Below are 20,105 nucleotides of genomic sequence, written 5' to 3'. Positions count from 1 at the left end.
GACGGCGACAAAAGTTTTGATTCTTTGCAGACATTAGCGTTTCGTAGCGATCGAATCCCAATCATTATCATGCAAATTATGCTATCTTGTCAAGTTCAAAAACATTAAAATCGTATAATAAGCAAAGCGGACAAAAAAGAATTCGCTTCGAAGTTGAAGCTGAAGCTGACGCGATTGGCAATTTTGGCCTGTTTTGAAGTGTTGTAAAGATGCTCTAATATATGTGTGGATGGATGAATCGATGGGTGTGTGCGAGTTAAATAAAAAACATTAATCGAGTAAGTCGTTAAAACTCACACACTCACAGACTGTTGTGTTGTGTGTATTGAACATAGTCAAGTTTGTGCCTTAAGTCTTTTGTTTGCGTCTCGACTACAAAACTGATTTAATTGATACATTTTTAAATAGTCGCTGGCATGTTGCTTGCATGTTTTAGCTACAATTTGAAGACACTTGAAGCACGCGTCACAATTCGTTCACCTGCGTTTGTGTTTTTTTGTTTTTTGTTGGACGTGTGACCAGCAGCAGCAAAAGCAAAAGCAAAAGCAGCCGCTTAGCAATTGAAATGAACCGCATGTACAATACATCCCTCCCAATGGACACCCCAAAAACAAACACATTGATTGCCAATTGCCGTGTGTTGCTGTGTGAACCATGCTCGAAACACGCGCTTGGCATGCTAAAAGAGACGCTTCACCTTCAAAACATTTGCGGAAGCTGATGTTTTTTTTTGGGACTGCACACAAAACAAATCTGCGATCTATGAATGAATTGATAATGAAACAAAATTCTATGGCCGATGCCCAAACTATGGCAGCCACAGTAGAGAATCATCTAACAAAAAATCAAATAGAAACAATTGAGTAATTAACAATAGGGACCAAGGCAACGCTGTGAGTCTTTTGAGTGCCATTTAATTTGTTGGTCTCCACACCAAATTGCAGCGAGTGTGTTGTATGAGTTTTGCCGCTTTTGGGGTTGGTGGCGCAAAATGTCAGTCTGTCAGTGTGCTGTGCGTCTCATGGCTGTAGGCTTCTTGATTGTGCATTATTGTAATGGTTTTGGAGTTATGGTAAGGTACTCATACTCTTAGTAGGCACTCATATTCATATAGCACTTGCTATACCTGCTGCTGTTGCTGCTGCTGCTGCTGTTGCTGCTGCTGCTGCTGTTGCTGTTGCTGCGCCTACATAATGACACCCAGCCCCAGCTGAATGATGACGTTGCTAAAGTGCGCCACAAGTGCTCAACAAAGTTTTTGGAATGCTTTGTAGACTCGTGTGTAGTTTGTAGTGTGTGGAGTCAGTCACTTTGCGAGCCATTTAATTGCACAATAATTTGCGCACTCAGCAGCTAGCATATAGGTCGCAGTTGCTGTTGTTGTTGTTGCTGCTGCCTTTGGACACGTCCAAGTTGATAGATCTTTGCGATGGAACTGCTGGGCTGCAGCAGTCCATATGTCATTCTCATGGCACACCTAATCAGCCAAAGGGAAAATGAATAACAAATTGCAATCAACAAAAAAACAAACGACACGTTGGGGGCGTCAATAATTTGTGAAAAGCCATAGAAATTATTGCTTTCTAATTACAACTTATGCATGTGCATTTATTTAACGCTAATCATAAAGCTATAATTACTGCATATTCAAATAGCAACACAAATCCTAGAACAGAAGCCCACAAAACCATGCAACAACTAAGCATTAAGCGTAACCAATACTCACACACAAACATAGCTGTTGCTGTTGCGCACCAGTGTTGCCTCTCTGTGTGTGTGTGCGAGCGGATTCTTGTAGCTGAATTAACAAGTTGGTTTCCGATCGCGTTTGGCGATCGCGATCAGCTTCGTATCGCAACCTCGTGCGATCGTCTCAGTCTCAGTCTCGGTCGATGTATCTGTGTGCTGTTTTCTGTATCTGTGTGTGTCTGCAGCGGCGCATAGAAGACAGCTTGTCGAGTCCGGATGTCGCTTAGTCTGTTGCCGGCGCTTTAACCGCAAAGTCAGCGCAGAAGCGTGAAGTTGGCCCCTGGCAAAACTAATATCCCATTTTTTAAGCTGCTTGCTGTTCTGATGCGCCGCGTGTTATCTCACATTTAAGTGCACAAAATTCAAATCGAAAACGAAGAAACATATAAAGGATAACGAACTGAGCGAAACGTTTCGTTTCGACTAAAAACTTTTGTGTGTGTGTGTGTTTTCTAAAATTGTGCCGTGTGCAGTGTCGTGCCACAATAAAGAATAATTTAGCAAATTCCAAAAATCAACAGGCAAGTGGAAATAAACAATTTAATTACAAACCCAAAAAAAAAAAAAATTGGTGGGCGGTTCCATCCCGAGTTAATAGTTACTACTACTAGCCATATATAGTATTAGTAGCATGTTTAAATTCCATCTTTACAACGCTTTCAAAGTGAGCCAGTTTTGAGTTTTTATGTTGTACCAATTTTGGGGCGCATTGCGAAAGAGTCGCGCATGTTTTGCTTTGTTGTTTGTCGCTTTGCTGATCGATTCCGACAACATACAAAAAGAAGAAGTCAAAATTGACCATATATATAGATATATAAGAAAATGAAATGAATCGCAGAGTGTTGGCAGATCTTCGAAACCAGCTTACAACATACAGACAGCCACCACACACTTAGCTACGGCTGCAATATATACCACAAAATGTGGTCAAGTCAATATCTATATGTAAATGGTTTTTTTTTCCTCTTGGGCGATTGATCAACTACGAACTTAATCGGATGCTGCTAAACAAAACAAAAAAAGCGCATCTTCGATATTGATCACGAATGCCACGCAACACTAACAACTTGTTGTTAATGTGTAAACACACAAACATACACACAAAAACCTGCATTTGCATTTAGATGTGGATGCAACCAACTAAAGAAAAAATTAAGTTATATCATCTTCAGCAGCGGCAAAAATAAAACTGCTTCATTTCCTTGCGTTACACATTTTTGACGCAACGTGAAATGTGAAAACCTGGGCAAAAAAAAGAAAAAAGAAAAAGAAACTGGCTCAATGTGCTAAACGTAAAGATACACTGCACATCTTGTAGTACACATACATATTGAGAGGAGTACAGGCGTGTGTTACCAATTTCTCATATGCGTAAATCGGCCGAATGCCCTTCAAAAAAGTAAAGTAAAGAAAATACAAAAAATGTTAACGCATGCGCGCAATTTGTTTATTTATGATTTTTATAGCTGTTGTCTTGGCGCAAACATAGGAGATGCCCAAGCAAAGTTATCTTTATATCGGCCAACTAAGATTTTTATTTTATCTCTTCTCTTCTTGTTGTTATATTTCTTTTTTTTTTGCTACACATCCGTTCGCACGTTGCTATTGGAGCGCGGGTGTCGTTTGTGTTGGGTTTTGGATTGTTTATGTGCTTGGCCTTTTGGGTGACATCTATGCGGCAATTTGAAATAGCATTTTAATTTGTTGAATCCAATTGGGGTCACATGCGTGGCCGGTCACACCTTCAGTTTCATCTCATTTCTGTTTTATTTTTGTTTTTGGTTGATGTTGTTGTTGTTTTTGGTAAACTCTTGTATGTTTGTTTCGCCTTTTTTGTTTGAGTTTCTCCATTTTCTTCGGCCCGGTTGATTTTTCAAAATGACTTCGTTTGCCTAACAAGCCATGGTCGCTGCGCCGGTCAAAATTTGATAATAATGGCAAGGCAAACACCCTGACTACAACTACAACTACTACTACTACTAAGACGAATGCTCAAACGAAGCGGGAGAGAACCCAATGATGATGATGGGTGATGACAACTGCAAATATTGGAGGCCAGAAGTTTGAGCAGGGACATTGGCTAATCCATCTACCTAGAGAGATAATCACTTATTTTTGTTGGTGTTTTTGGTTTTTGTTTTTTCGTTTTTGTTTTTGTGGCACTTACCCAATGACTTGGTCAATTGCAAAAGCCCTTGGTATTGGCAAATGATTTGCCAAATTGACATACGATAATAATAGTAATAATAATAATACTAAATAAAATGCTAATAATACGACTTTGATGATTGTGTGGCGAACTGATGATTGCGCGTAATAAATGAGTTAGTATTAAGTACTATTTGTTAATTAAGAGTAGTCTTAGTAACAAATTGGTAGATTGTATTTGAGATGTGCTCAATTTGCACATTGCGTAAGCGATTGCGAAATACTCAAAAGCTACTTAGAACTTGCATACCAAACGAAAGACTCAGGAAACGAACTCTGCACTCAATGGCGTAGGCACAGCAGCATTTTAGTCACTTTTAATTGAAAGCTATTTAACATATTTCTCACCTGTTGACACTCATAGAAACACACTCACAGAATTTTATAGGAAAACTTTTTAAAATGGTAATGGAGCCGAATGCTATTACAAGTATTATTGCTTAATATACTCACAGTCAAAGCATATTGGGTGCGATACCAGTTTTCTCCATGCACTTCAAAAGTGACACAGCGACAACCTTGACGTAATAAAAGTCCGCGAGACTAGGAAAAATCCCAGCTAATCAGCTATTAAATAGCTCTAATGCGATTGTTTATCATCTTGGCGAAAAAGGAATGCGCCGATTGTTGTCAAGACTAACGCCTTGCGGAAATGAATTGGCCGCATTTGTTTATCGCTTTGATCACAGATCGTTTAGAGTGCATTATTTATGAGTGAAAGATATTTGTGTGCGTATGTGTGCATCTGTATATGGAGTTTATGCGATTATTTATAGCGCTGGTTTATAAAACAGGGCAACTAACTAAAACGCAGACGCACTAGTTCAAGGTGAGTGTCAGGCGAGCGCACACTAAAGACACAACCACAAAAAAACTAATGCCAAAGAGCAATAGCATAGCAATAAAAATCAAGTTTCAATATCGCTAAAAATCTACATACAAGTTGGTAACAAAATTCACGCTCTTTGTGGTTCGTCAAAGCGACTTCAGATAGCTGGCTACTTAATATGGCCCAAAACTGACGTTGTAAATATAAATCGAGAGTGGTGCTGCACTGCCGCAGATCATTTCGTCTTGAATTGTGTTTTCGTTTCGTTTCCTCAAAAAAAAAAAAACAGAAAAAATCATACAAAAACGTGCGACCTTGGCTACGAATTTTAATGTGTTGACGTTAACGTTGCTCTGGGTCCATTTGGGCGCTTCGGATGTTGTGTGTGTTGATCGATTCAATCGTTTCGATTCGATCAGATGCTGCCGACAAATCGAAACACTGTTGATTAATTTTATGCGACGCACTTGTCAATTTTCAGTTTGTTTCGTTAATATTAACAATAACAATAACAAACACTCATAATAATGTTGTTCATGCTATTGAATGTCCAATGACGCTGCGCGAGTTGCCAGCTGAGAGCTGACTGCTGACTGCTGAGAGCTAGAAGATACATGTATGCAACCTTCGGTTAGCTTCTCTTATCAAAGGGAATGCCATTAAGCATATTGCGTATACGCCATGTGTGCGTGTGTGAGACTTCCATATTTGGGCGGCATGATTCTCATTATGGCAAAAGAAGAACAAAATGTTCAAAAGAATTTAAAGAAAAAATTAAATAAATTAAAATAAACGTGCGTTGCTTTTGTGTGTGTGCTCGGACGATGACAACGCGTGTCTAGAATTTATCGTCAGTCCTGATTATCACACAGTCACATAATAAGCTGGGGATGCAGTGACGTCAGTCAGTAGTCAGTCAGGGGCGTAACAACGCTTGAATCAAATTTCTATCTCTATTTACATATTTCTCAACGAGTCTCAAAATCTTTTTGACACTGCTTTAGTAAAACAAACTCGTACTAACACACAACTGATTGTTAGAACTATTATGCCAAATGGTTGCAAATATTTATAGAGCATATTCTCATTGTGAACTCGTTATCTCTCTCGTCTGACTCTCATACTCACCAATCGAATGATGATTGTGATGTGCAAATTATGGAATTCATATGCCAAGCAACGTTAAGAATTTTAAAGCATTCGATTTCGGGAACTGCCCGATTGTTTGTAGAGGGAACCGAGGCTGATTTGCATGTGAACGTCGCTCATGTTTTGGAAATTAATAGCCGGGTAAATAAATATGCAAAGTTTACAGCATAGTCCAGACACACACACGCACTTTTGTTTGTCTAGAATGAACCATGAGGCAGCTTGAATAGTATATAGAAGTATATATAGAATATAAATATATGAGTGTGTGTTTGTAAATAATCAATCGAATATTTATATGTATATTTATACCTGTTTGTAAAGTGAACTTTAGTCCCCACAGGTATCAAGAAATTCTGGTATAAATGTGGCTGGCTGCCTCTCCTCTATCGAAATTAGTTGGCAAAAATGAGAAATGAAACCGGAAAGCCTTTTTAGCAGACTTTTATTTGCTAATCAAGTAAATTTCGCAATTTACTCACACAATTAATTAAGATTGTGAAGATTTTACCAGACTTGCCGATCAATTTAACTAAACTAGTTTGACAATGAATTTCGTGGTTGATTGACATTCAATTATTTATGTTCTTATTTTTTTTATATAATCATATTATTCTTAATGTGACATTTGCACTTTAGAAATTCAATAGAGACTTTGTTCTGTTCATGATGACGGTTCAACAACAATACAGGTCTTATGAATGAATAAAAATAAAACAACGTTTTAATTGTGAAAGCATTTTGTAGTCTTTTCTAGATACACAAACAAGCTTTTAAATGCTTTAAAATGTCTAGATGGGATCAAAAACCCTCAAATAATGTTGGTATACAAAACAACAAACAAAAGGTTAAGCACAACGAAAATAAATTCTAATTTTGCTTTTTTGCTCTTAAGAACCAAAAATGTAGAAATCACATTTAAATGCAAAATGCTTTCTAAAATATGGCTCTCATTCTGATCGAGTTGTTTCTCCCAGCTTTGCCCAAAAGAAATAATAAGAAGCATATACTATAATTATTAACAATTTTTTTTGAAATTACGCCACAATATTTATTAAGTCTTGCGAAATATTCGGGCATTTGCTTATTAATGTACAATCGTCGAACGGCAGTGGTTTAAGGCAAAGGTGACCGCGCAGAACAAATTGGATCAGATTGGATAACGAATGGCAGTTATCATGGCAAAGTAGAGTAGTAAAGTAGTATACTAGTTAATTCTTGGCTACCTTCGATTGTCCAATTGCTTGATATCTGATGGACACGCCTTTTATGGTAAATCCCGAGTTGAAATGCGCTTTTCTGAATGGACCAAAAGAGCATGTTTGTCTGTCGCAACTTGGGCAAAGAACGATGACTGAACAGTAACTTAAATGGACAAAAAATATGTGTGTGTATGTATGTGTGTGTGTATCTACTTAGTTGTTAGTTGTTGCTGTGGGGTCGTTTCAGTTCGTTTGTGATTTGATATGTGAGTTTTTGTTTTGTTGTTGCCACGATGACGTGCAGTTTATTCGCAGTTATGCATGTGCAACGTTGAGCGTTGCAAATGAGTTCGCGTCATAATTAGAACGGCCTAAAGTACAAGCAACTAAATTTCTCACCTCAGTCTTTTGAGACACTTGCCATATTTGATTTACGGCAATTTGAAGTGTGCGGATTGTTTGTTGGGTTGTTTCGCTCTGGGAAGATTGCAACATCCGTTCGCTGGCAGTTTAGGTTTTGAACGTTTTGTGCATGTATAGTATATGGAATGAATGCATTCATTCAGCTGGCATGGCATTCGATGTGCATGCGAAGCGCGCCTCCAAATCCAAACGGTTCAAGGCCGCGTGCACACTTGAAGAGTGCTCATGGGGCAAAGGCAATAATAATACTTATGTGTTGTTTACAACTGCCACAAGATTCAGTGCCAGACACGGACTGAGGCGTGCCGCATTTAATGATCGAAACAAAGATATATATATATATATAAATCGAGGCATAAAGGACTTGCATCTAGCTAGTCAATAATTACGATATTTATGCCACACAAGGGAATAACTGGTTTCTGTTCCTTGCCTGTCCTTGAACTATCCTGCCTCAACTCCAGACTTTGCCGCAGCTTCTTGTGACCGCTGACTGCTGTCTGCTACTCTTGTTACTCGTTGGGTCTTTCCAGCTTACACAATAAACTAGATGACAATACAATTCGACAAGCGTCACGTCGTCACAGCGACAGTTTGGCATAACCTGTTCCACATGGTTTGCTTTTTGTATCCCTGGGCCTGCTGCTGCTTGCTGCTGTCTGTGCTTGGGCCTGTAATTTTAGCCCAAAAGCAAAAGCAGAAAAAATTAATTTTTACATAAATGACTTTTATGATGAGGCCAGCAGCAATACAATCAGAAAATATTTTGCTGCAAAAAGAGAACGATCGTTGGTAATTTTTCGCCGATTTAGCAGAAACTGATGTCTCGGGTTAATGCCACGGAACTTTGTTTTTATTTATTTCTTGACTGATATATATGCGCTTTATTATTAGCACGATAATTTGCACTTGGGCGCCCTTCAGATCAACACAAAAGAATTCGCATGGACATTTTATAGTTTATCTAATTCGTGATAGTAATATTTCGTCATTTCTCATCCGATTCAATCAATGCGATGTCGCACAGGTCGAACGAAGGCGCGGCTTTGCCTTGGCTAACGCAATGTTGTGTATCTTTGCGATTAACGTGCACGTCTATTGTCAGATCAAATAACAATCTGCGACCCAAGGTGCTAATACTATTACAACATCATGATACTAGTGCTAGTGTTTATTTATAGTAGTCAATATAGTACGTAAGATACTTCCCTAACACGGAGTAAGAGAGCAAGAGAGCTAGAGAGAATCGCCAGTTGATAATTTAATTGTTTATTTGCTTACAGTTGGCAAAATGTCGGTCAGACTGAACGAAACACAAACCATTGTTGATCGCATGGTCAACTTTTTTGTGGAGCACGAGGATCTGCGCACAAAGGTAACAAACGCCCTTGCACAAGAAGTTGTCGATGGGATGCTAATTTCAAACTGTTTGTTTTTCTTATTCTGCAGAGCTGGTTCCTCTCGAATGCACCCGGACCACTGTTCATGATATTGGGCGCCTATTTGTACTTCTGCCTCTATGCCGGACCACGTTATATGCGCGATCGCAAACCTTTCGAGCTGAAGAACACGCTGCTTGTCTACAATGCCGTCCAGGTGCTGCTCAGTTGGGTGCTCTTCTACGAGGGCTACAAGGGAGGCTGGGGTGGACACTACAACTTCAAGTGCCAACCGGTGACTTATGCCACGGATCCCATCTCCATGAGGGTATAACAAGGTTTTGCTTCCCATCACAAACTGTCAGCTGATTTGGCACCTCTTTTCTAGATGGCGAGAGCGGTTTGGTTGTATTACATTGCCAAGATCACTGAGCTGCTGGACACCGTGTTCTTTGTGCTGCGCAAAAAGGATCGTCAGATTTCGTTCTTGCATCTGTACCATCACACTCTGATGCCGGTGTGCGCTTTCATTGGCGTCAAGTACTTTGCTGGTGGACACGGCACTCTTTTGGGTTTCATTAATTCTTTTATCCACATCATTATGTATGCTTACTATCTGCTGTCGGCAATGGGACCCAAAGTGCAGAAATACTTGTGGTGGAAGAAGTACATTACAATTCTCCAGATTGTAAGCTATATAATACTACTTTGTATATGTATATTTGTTTGATAAACGTTTTCTTTCTTAGGTGCAATTCCTTATCATCTTTGTGCACACGCTGCAGATTCAGTTCCAGCCCAACTGCAACTTCCCCAAATCGATTGCGGCGCTGTTGACCTTCAATGCTGGTCTGTTCACCTACATGTTCAGCTCCTTCTACGTGGCCAACTACAAGAAGGAGGCCAAACAGGCAGCTCAGGCCAAGCAAGCGGCACAGGCAGCCAAGCTGGCAGCCAAACAGGAGTAAAACGGTTCAAGCCGATATTAGATTGCCTTAAGATCGGTTAACATTGCGAAAGCAAAGTTAAAAACAGTCGTTAGTTAGGCTTATCACCTGTATACACGTCTACACACACACACACACACACACTCAAACACAAACACATATACAAAAACCCTTTTAGATATGCATAGATAAAGTTGGGTACATGTACATTTGGATATTACATTTTCTAGTTTGTAAGTTCGTTTCGTAGTATTTTGTAGTCAAGCATGAGAAAGTGGCTCTTTGGACAGTCGCCATTGCGCAGTGATCTTTTTTTGGCACTTGCTGTATTGGGAAAGTATAATAGAACCAAATATATTAGGTTAATAGTTTAGATACATCTACGTACTATGTAGTTTTTATTTTATTGATTCGATCGCAATAAAACTCTAAGACATACAACAAAATATGGAATATAATTAAAATTGTAATTTTGTAACAAATTGTTTTGTGAGGAGGAACGAGAAGAAAAATGTTAAATGTACAATATAAATTGGTAATAAAATGATTTGTATATTGAATGCGTCGCCTAAAAGTATACTATACAATTTGAGCCAAAAGTGATGCTAAGAGTTACGGGCACATGTCGCTAGATGGCGTGTAAGTGTAGCTTTCGCAATTGCTTTGACAATATTAAGATTTGATTTGGTAATAAATCAAGTACGTTTCTAACGCTGATGTTGCCTTTGGAAAATGTTTTTGTACACAGCACTGTTGCTGATAAAAATCAGCAATCGATCTTAACTGTCGCTTTGCGAGGTGGCTTAACAAGTAAGCAAAATTGGGCTACAATTGTTTTGCAGTCACAGCCCAAAAGTATGCAATGACATTGATGTATCTGAGCATGGTGTACATATGTATCCGCAGCTGTGTAGTTATGTGGTGATAAATGTTGAAGTTGCTGCAGGCAAATTCGATTTCAAACTAAAACTCGCCTCGCAGTGTTGGCGAAAATGTGGTGAAGTGCAGACGCGTCCCTTCCGCTCGTTGGCGCGTTGTCGTTTGCGTACTACTCTGTTTGTTGTAAGTGTCGTATTGTTGTTGTTGTTGTTCTTGTTGTTGTTATTATTTTTGTTGCTGTCGCTCATTGTTATTGTTGTTGCTGTTGTTCTTGTTGCGCTGGTTGCTGTTGCCAGGTATATAGGTTCGCCTCGCCTCAACTGTTGGCGTGCGCATTTTTATTTTATTGTATTTAGGTTAAATTCGCGTTCGCGTGTGTGTTACAAAATATTGGAAAGTGTGCGAAAATAATACAAACAAAACGCAAAACACAAAAAACAATCGCAACTAAAGAATTAAGCGAATGGAATTAAGCCGAATGAGCAAACGAACGAACGAACGTTGCTTGGAAATTTTCTGTGGTGACGTTGATTCATGAAAAGGGAAATCTGTGCAAAACCCCAAAAACATCGATATGGAAAGAAAAGAAAGCGACTTTTCGTTGTATCGTTGATATAATGCATGATGCATAAAATACAAGGAATTGTCAAGTTTTGTGTTTTAAAAATAGCTACTGTACGAGTGTATCCGTATCTATGTTTGAGAAACGCTTACTCATGCGCACACAGATGCATACATATGTATGTATGAATATATACAGACACACATAGATATGTGTAGATACACACGTTGGGTATTTCCCTGTGTCGTTGCCATCCCTGAAGATGCAAGCGGTGCAGACTTTGCATAGCAGTTTCTTCATGCTCATCTGGCGTTTCCTGTGATGCCGCTTGGCAACAGCCAGCGCCAGAGCTATCAAAACAAAAACAAGACGCAGACGAAAAGGAAAAAAAAACAAAATAAAAGCCAAAGCGGAGGCAGAAAGAGGAAGAGAGGAGAGTGTGAAGCCAAGACAACTATACAATGCCAGGTTTTGAGAGCTCAGCTGGTTCGTCAGCGTCAAGGGGTGAAGTTAAGGCAGCAGCCACAGCCAGAGCCACAGCCGGAGCAGCAGGGCACACCTGAGAGTGCATGAGTGTGTGCGAGTGCCGTTAAACGAGATCTGTCAGATACATTTGCACGAGTGTGCCGTTACCAGCAAACGAGATCTGTCAGATACTTTTGTGTTTGTTCGCCTCTCTGTGCGCTGTGTGTGCTCACAACAAAAGTATCTGTATCGACTTGCGAATAATAACACAAAGCGTAGCTAAAACTCACACATACACATACACAGCTATCGATATGAGTATGTGTGTGTATCTCAAAATATCGCGAGCGAGCTGCCAGCTACCTGTTGATCAAACTGCGACTGTGACAGTCACTGTGACTGGGAATGTGATTGCGACTGCGACTGCTTCTGGTACTTCATACGTTGCTTAGCTTTGGCTTTAGATAGTCTCGCACTTGGCCAATGCAAATACGTGTTTAGCACCTACCCTCCCTGCGTCCTCCTCTTCAGTCTAGTCATGCAGCTGTTATTGTTGTTGGCCGCATTGCACAAAAACGACAAGTGCTAATTTACTTATCACAAATTTGATTTGATTAAATTTTATCTAATTGCGAACGCACATGCTAAGGTGTGTGTGCACAGTCACACACTCATACACACACACACTGTCAGCTGTGTTGTGTGACGCATACAAGTGCAAAATTGAACAACAAACGCAGCAACGCAGACAGCGCCTCCAAAGTGCCTCGAACATGCGCCAACCACCAGCCACACACTCTCAACACGCTGAGCACTAAAGCCAAAGGTGCGATAAGCAAAAGCGGCACCAGCAGCAGCAGCAGCAGCGGCAGTTGAAGCAGCTGAGGCAGCGGCAGCGACGTTGCGAGCGAGCAGAACGTTCAAGAAAATGCCAACTTGATTTTGTAGCTTGATCAGTTTGGCTGAGAAACGCGTCGCGATCGCAACGTTTTATTTGCGTTTTTCGATTTGTTTGGCGCGTACCGTAAAATAAACGCCCGACACGCGCCCTTCCCGTTCAAAGAAAGAAGCAAAACAAAATAAAATAAAACGGGCAACGCAACGGTCGTATTCCAATTGGATTTGATAGCCAGTTGTTGCTTCGATTGGCTTTGGGCCCAATTTGGTTTTGTTTGCTTTGTCGGTGATTCGTTTAGCAAAACTGGGAGTCACACTCACCGTTGCTGACTGCCAGTCAGTCACTCCAACAACAACAATAACAACAATTACTATATAGAAAACTGCTTACTAGTCAAAACTGCATAACCAAAGAGATATTTGTAATAATAACAATAACAATAACAAGAACCAAACATAAACTTTTGCCTTTGTTTTCCAGTGTCTTTTGTGTCGCGTCGTCGTCTCTCGTGTTTCTATCTCTTTCTCTCTCGCTCGCGTAATTAGTGATAAAAACGCATCAAGTGTGCTGTGGTGTGTTGCGTGTCTCCAAACCAAAGAATTGCAATAGACAGTCGAGCACTCGACATAAACAAAAACACACACAAAAACAAAAACAAAAAACAACATACACAGAGAGGCAAAATGCTGAAAACAAAAACAAGCGACGACAAGCTCGACACGCTGCTATCGCGATCCGCGGTGCCCATCATCGATCTGGCTCATTGTGGTAAGTTCCAAGCATGAGAATTACTATATAACATACACATACATATTCACATCTGTATGATGAGGGTCCAACATAAGAGCGAGAGAGAGTTTCGCAGTTGCCAAGCACGCCTTTAACAATCGCTGCTTAATTAACCACAGCCCTGAGTCATAGTTGGATAATTAACAATTGTTTCGCCGTTGTGCGAGTAAATCGTAATTGCAGTTGCTTAATTTTTCAAAACACAGACTTTAATTATTTCACATCAACATCGACATCGACATGAACATCAGCACAGCTGACACCTGTCGCCGTGTCATTCACTCGATTCACTTGTGCAACAACTGCATCTGTTTGTAATTTACTGCAACCAAATGATGTCTACGAAATATTACGTTAACTTTTTTTTAAAATGCCAAAGCTGCACGCGCCGCCTTAAACTGTTAGTTAAGCGACATTCTACTATTGCTAAGCGTTAATAGAGATACTGATTTGAAGTCGTGCTATGTTCAGATTCAACTAGATAAGATTATTAAATGCCCAGATAACTTTGTAGTTGGGCTAAGGTTAACAAACGTAATTATTCTTTCAAGTGTGTACATAAAGCGTTTATTAGAATTTATGAGCTTAGAAAGTAAGACAATGCGCCAAAGTAGAGAGTGAGCTCAGAGTTTGTAAATAGGCCAGGCTATAGAGGCAGGTCGAGGTCAGCCACAAATTACAGCCAACAAAAATCCCCAGAGCTGCAACTGGGTCGAATAACTAACAGACAAAACAAAAAAGGAAAAAAGAAAATCGCAGCTTTTCATTACAATCTAATTATATTTATTTTATACTCCACTGCTTGACCATTGTTAGCCACAAAATTAATGTGTTGAACTTAATTATTTATGAAAAAGTAGTCGACAATTCAATTGTATTAAATTTCTATTTGTATTTACAAAGCGTATTTATCAATCAAGCATTTCAGTTACAAATTAGATATATAGTACATATATAAAAAGGGAAAAACATGTTATTAATAATATTAATTGGCAGGCCAATTATTTTTAGTTAAATGGCTTAGTCATAACTTAGTCATAGTATGACTTTTTATTGACACCAAAATAATCAAGCTTAACAAATCATATGACAATAACAAGTAGATAAATAGCCGACAGAGAGAGAGAGAGAGAGAGAGGCGGGACAATATATAGAGAGAAAGCTAATTAGGAGCTCGAAAAAATGTATGTGAAAATAATTCTAATAAACAATATAATTTGCATATGAATTTGTGATGCTGTCACAGTTCACATAAAAAAGCAAAGTTAATACGAGTAATTACACACTGAGACTGAAAGTATTCTAAGTATAAGGCAAGTGTGTGCATACTTTTGGCATTACTGTCATTTCGAATGTCTTCCAAGAATGACACACCATAAATTATTCAACTGTTAATGAGAAAAGTAACAAAAATATCCAAAACTACCAAGAACAACCTCGATAGTTGAATTGTCGGAATTCTACGAGGGAATTCACAAAACGTATAAAGTCATACCCCAAAAGTTATACCCGGTTGACCTTCGATTAAGTACTTGACCCTCGTGTGACGAGTTTGTTTCCAAACATTTCAGCCATTGACCCCCAAATAAAACCGACAAAATTACTTCAACTCGAGCTCCACTTGTGTCAACGGAACTTGAATTGTTTATCGAACTGTTGAGGTTTTTGAACCACATTCTCTGCTACTGATAGTTAACGTATAGAGTATATATAGTGAGTAGTTAGTTGAAGTCCCAATGCTAACTGCTGATGATGATGAGTAAATTGCGGAAATGCATCCACAATATTTACATTCATTTTTACTTTATTTGGAGAACTTGATTTGATGGTTATTTGTGTTTTTCTTGCTTTTGTTTTTGTTCTTTGTTATTGTTATTGTTATTGTTTTTGCGGGTTTGTTTTGTTCGACTTATGGTGTGTGTGTGTGTGTGTGTGTGTGTGTTTGAATTTGTTGTTATAACTGCTATATTTACACTCGACTCAGACACAAACCGAGTACACGAGTAAAGCAAACCACATGTATTGCGTTCCCATTCCCCATTCTCCATTGCCATTCTCAGACCGATTTCGATTCCGATTCCAATTCGCGTTCCAAACGACGTCAGCGGAAAAGTGACGCATTTGGCCAGTGAATCCCCAGGCAGCGTCACCAAGCCCGCGCCCACTTTGCCGATTGCCAACTTAATTGAAATCTGCGGCATCTCTCGCACACAACTAAAACACAACACACGAGAACAACATCAACAATGAGAATGTCAGCCGATATTAACGAGGCGCTTGGAGTCCGATTAAAACCAGCTTAAACCTGAATAGCAACGCATCAGAATATAAATAAAGCTGTTCAACACACACACATACATACGTATTGCATTCACTCGCAGTTAGCCAAGTTATAAGAGATGAATGTGCACTCGGAAATTATTGCGGATTATGGTAAATCAATTAGCGGTTTGGCTTTTGCATTTCTGACATTTCTGGTATCTATTAACTGTGGCGTAATTGAACTAGAATTTAATGATAGCGAACCATTCGACCAAAGCTAAACACTTTCAACTGCGCACAATTAATTTTTCTATAAATAAAATATGTTTGCCAATAAAAATGGAGGCTTTTAAGCTCTCTATGTGCGCTCCATATGAATATTGCCCTATAAATAATGAATTAAATGTGCGTTCTATTGTGCAGGTTTTGCATTTCCAATTGAACGAATACAAGATTCCTTATACTATTGTAAAAGCACAAGCTAAGAGCTGAACTAATGTACCCTCAATTGCTGCTGGGTATCAAGAGCAGTCGAAGCGTCAATAGAAATTCCAAACATTTGAAAAACATATACAGAAAGTCCAAACGCATTTTGGTCTGTTTATGGCGCCCGGGGCGACCATAAATATTCCGCCTATATAGTGCATGTACATATATACGTATGTATATTTGTGTTTCTATTTCTTTGGCAGCCGATCGTATCGAAAGATGCCAATCAAAGACTATTTAGATATAGAAATTCAAAGCCAACAACAAATAAAAAGAGAGAAAACTGTATGTCGACGATGATCTTCAATTCTCTCGCTCTCTCTCGTTGGCTTCTAAAATACTATTATGCTGAGTCAATTAATTAGCCTCAATATAGATAAATAAGCGACAAGTTAGCGACTAGCATGTGAGCAATATAAAATTGCAAACAGAAAGAGCAAAAATAATGGTCATTAATTGAAAAGTGCTCGCAACTCGCTCTGCGACGTAATTGAATTGCATGCAAACCTCAAGCTGCCTCAATTTCCTCCACATTTCAATTCAAATCGCCAGGGGAGATAAAGCGAGCGAGATAGAGATAGAGACGATAGAGAATAAGTGCCGTTTGCATCTATTCGAAATGAAATCGAAAGGCATTTCTATGAAGTAATATTGAGACTGCGTTGCGCTTCAATTGATTCCATTTAATAGTCTGAGGCCTGACCTCAAATTAACAAACAACAACAACATCGTCATCATCATCATCTTTGGCATATTCATGATTTGAGCATGACAACAAATAATTAGGAAGTATATGTGTGGTATATATTATATACTACATATATGCACTTGTACCGCCTAGTGACAAAAATCTGTTTGGGTCTCTCTTCAACAACACGCACTGATAGCTACACAACGTAATTACTATTAACCGTGAATTTCCGTTCTTATCAGCTGAAAAACAGTGCGTCATGGCGTTGATTAGAGTTCTCGCACTTACATACATAGATACACTTATATACTTACTTATGTATGTTTGTATTTGTGTGGGGTTGTTGGTTTGTCTTTGTGGGGTGCTGATGTGGCGGGGTGTTGATAGCTTCTGTTGATTGGCTCGAGCAGGGGAGGGGCAGGTGGTGGTGGTGGAGTGGTGACTGGTGGCGTGCGACAAACTGAAATTGCCAATTATTTATTTATAGATTGCTCATACGCCCCGTGTGTGCGATTGTGTGTGTGTGTGCGTCAACACAACGTGTGGAAATATTTCAAATTGTTTGGCTATTCATTCATTACCTGGCGCTCAATGAACAACAACAACAACAGTGTGACGCTTATAAATATAGATATTTAAAATGCGAACAAAATGCATAAAGTTGTCGATGAGCTGCCTGATAATGTCTGACACTTGCCCCCTCAGAGGGGGGAGGAGAAGGAGAAGAGAAGACAGCCACATCCTTTGGGGCTCAACACTGTCGACTTTCTCTGGGTTTCCACACTTCCGCTGCAGTTGAGCTGGTTTATTTATACCATTTTTTTTTTTTTTAATTTTCCGCAATGGAAAAGCCAGCGCTGTGAGCATTTGCCATGGCATTGAAATTGATTGCATTTACCTTTATTGCATTTATCGAGTTGGACGGATGCATTGCCTTGGTCGTTGTAGTCGTCGTCGCCGTCGTTTATATCATTGCCCATTATGGCAAAATGGATGCTTTATGGTCTATTTCGATTGCGTTGTAAATTGTAAATTGCGCAAAGTTTTCAATTCTAATTAAATGATTGCCAGTTTCCAGTTCCCTGAGAACTTTTGGCACGTGGATTTGCCGACACTTGGCGTGTGGCTTCGCTGTGGTTGTTGTTCAATTCGCGATTCAATTCAATTCGATTCGATTTGTTTTGTTTTGCGGGTATCAGGTATTTTTACTGGCAATCGTATAACTTTTGTACCCTAATTGTGGCTCCATAAATGAGTCGAGTCGAAGCGAAGCAAATATTTTTATTCAATATTTATGATTATTGTCAGCAGCTGTGCGATTAATATTTCCCAGAAGACCACAAAACGATTAACACCACTATTGAAAATTCGTATCAAATTGTTCAAGTGGCAGTTCCGTTTATGTTTCTCTCTCTCTCTGTCATTATCGAGTTCACAACATTCTCACGCCCACGCATTCAACTGATGATCTGATAGTAATTACGTTTTTTCATTTTTTTTTATTTGCAGGCATTGAAGAGGTGCCCGTCAAATCGGTGGTGAATCGTGTGGGACATCAACTGCAGAAGGCACTGTCCGAGAAGGGCATGGCACTGCTGGTTAATCATGGTATATCTGATGAGAAGGTAAACTAACTAATCTTCACTGCTTATCTAAACACTTTACTAACTGAAATAACTCTTTAACGAACTCAGCTAAAGACTGCGTGGGATCATCTGGATGATTTTGTGGACTTGGAGGCGGATGTGAAGCAGCATTATATACGCAGCGATGGCGATAATCATGGCTATGTGAGTCCGGGCGTTGAGCGTTTCGATGGCAAAACACCGGAGCTGCGTCATGCATTCAACATCTGCACACTGAATGCCCAGAATCTGCCCGAGGAGCCGTTGCCCGGTTTTGCGGATCACATTAGCACACTGGCCAATGACTTCAAGGCGCTGGCCAGCTTCCTGCTGCAGGCGCTGGCCGTCTCGCTGGACATTCCGCACACATTCTTCCTCGAAAAGCACTCACACATGTTGTCCGGTGATCACGACAACATGACCACCCTGCGCATGCTCTACTATCCACCCGTTGTGGACGATGAGCCCGGCCACGGACAGAACGATGTGATCAAGGGCCGTTGTCAATACAGCTATCAGCGTTGTCTGTCGGATCAGCCGGATTTCCGACCCGAACACAATCCGCGAGACGACATCAATGAGGTGGACGGTATGACGTCCAATGGCAAGGATGGTGAGCTATCCGAGCACAAGCTGGCCAATGGCGAGATCATTCGCTGTGGCGCCCACGTCGACTATGGCACATTCACATTGCTCGCCCAGGACTCAGAGGGCGGTCTTGAAGTGAAGCTGCCTGGCAGCGAAAAGTGGCATCGTGTTGGCCATTTGCCTGGTGCCATTCTGATCAATTGTGGCGAGATCTTGTCCATCTGGACCAAGGAGCGTTACCCCGCACTGGTAAGTAAAAGAATATGAATTCCTTAAAGTCCAATTTAAACATATATCCATTTCTCTAATAGGAACATCGCGTTGTTGTGCCCGAGCAGGAGCACATACGTAGTCGTGGTCGACATTCGATCGCCTTCTTCTGCCATCCAGACAACATTACAATGATATCTCCCAGCGATCTGCCTCAAACAGATGCCGCACAGAATGCAGCATGCCTCAAGCAGCGCAAGAAGTCCTTCAAGGCGGCGAAAGAACGGTTCGTTTTATCACTTTTCCCACCTGCAAAACTTTTATTAACTTATTAACTTGTTTTTCTCTTTCCTTGAAACTTTCAGCGTCTACAATGCATATCAGTTAATACAGAAAAAGTTTAAAGATACATACAGCAATAACAATCACTCTCAATGACAACAACTTCTGTAAGCCACTGTGCCACCCTCCACCCTCTCCTCCTTCCCCTTCTTCTGTTTCCACCTTCAGTCTTTTTGGAATCTGTCAAGCTGTCAACTTGTGAAGCGTTTAGCATCTTCGTAGATGGGATGAGATGACGACAGACGAGAGACATTGTTTGATGTTTTCAACTTTTTATTTTTATTTTTACTTTTACTTTTATTATTATTACATATACGATTGTAATTGCTTCATTTCTTTAGTTTGTATCATATGTATTTGATATACATACATACTATTTATATATACAAATACAATACATGCATACACCATACAAATAT

The 20,105-nt window shown here is 39.9% G+C and overlaps 2 protein-coding genes across 2 annotated transcripts; both read left to right on the top strand.

The window, feature by feature from the left end:
- Positions 1–1,976: 1,976 nt before the first annotated feature.
- Positions 1,977–10,376, top strand: LOC132786431 (elongation of very long chain fatty acids protein AAEL008004). The gene is made up of 5 exons (XM_060792954.1): positions 1,977–2,270; positions 8,844–8,935; positions 9,010–9,267; positions 9,328–9,627; positions 9,689–10,376. Exons 2-5 carry the CDS (start codon positions 8,852–8,854, stop codon positions 9,905–9,907), a joined length of 861 nt encoding a protein of 286 aa, XP_060648937.1. The 5' UTR covers positions 1,977–2,270; positions 8,844–8,851; the 3' UTR covers positions 9,908–10,376.
- A 489-nt stretch (positions 10,377–10,865) lies between these two features.
- On the top strand, positions 10,866–20,102 carry LOC132784803 (uncharacterized). The gene is made up of 6 exons (XM_060790662.1): positions 10,866–10,948; positions 13,171–13,458; positions 18,431–18,546; positions 18,616–19,383; positions 19,446–19,630; positions 19,710–20,102. The coding sequence occupies exons 2-6, from the start codon at positions 13,374–13,376 to the stop codon at positions 19,780–19,782; spliced, it is 1,227 nt and encodes a 408-aa protein (XP_060646645.1). The 5' UTR covers positions 10,866–10,948; positions 13,171–13,373; the 3' UTR covers positions 19,783–20,102.
- The last annotated feature ends 3 nt before the right edge of the window (positions 20,103–20,105 follow it).

Source organism: Drosophila nasuta, chromosome 2R (genome assembly GCF_023558535.2).
Source record: "Drosophila nasuta strain 15112-1781.00 chromosome 2R, ASM2355853v1, whole genome shotgun sequence".
Taxonomy (NCBI): domain Eukaryota; kingdom Metazoa; phylum Arthropoda; class Insecta; order Diptera; family Drosophilidae; genus Drosophila; species Drosophila nasuta.
The sequence above is the reverse complement of the archived record's forward strand: the minus strand, read 5'-3'. Positions and strand labels throughout refer to the sequence as shown.

Excerpts from the sequence above, each read along its gene's own strand:
- LOC132786431 (XM_060792954.1), top strand. The coding sequence starts at position 8,852 with ATGTCGGTCAGACTGAACGAAACACAAACCATTGTTGATCGCATGGTC. Across the intron at positions 9,268-9,327 it reads CGGATCCCATCTCCATGAGG|ATGGCGAGAGCGGTTTGGTT; the intron begins GTATAACAAGGT and ends CCTCTTTTCTAG. Across the intron at positions 9,628-9,688 it reads ACATTACAATTCTCCAGATT|GTGCAATTCCTTATCATCTT; the intron begins GTAAGCTATATA and ends TTTCTTTCTTAG.
- LOC132784803 (XM_060790662.1), top strand. The coding sequence starts at position 13,374 with ATGCTGAAAACAAAAACAAGCGACGACAAGCTCGACACGCTGCTATCG. Across the intron at positions 13,459-18,430 it reads CATCGATCTGGCTCATTGTG|GCATTGAAGAGGTGCCCGTC; the intron begins GTAAGTTCCAAG and ends TTTTATTTGCAG. Across the intron at positions 19,384-19,445 it reads AGGAGCGTTACCCCGCACTG|GAACATCGCGTTGTTGTGCC; the intron begins GTAAGTAAAAGA and ends TTTCTCTAATAG.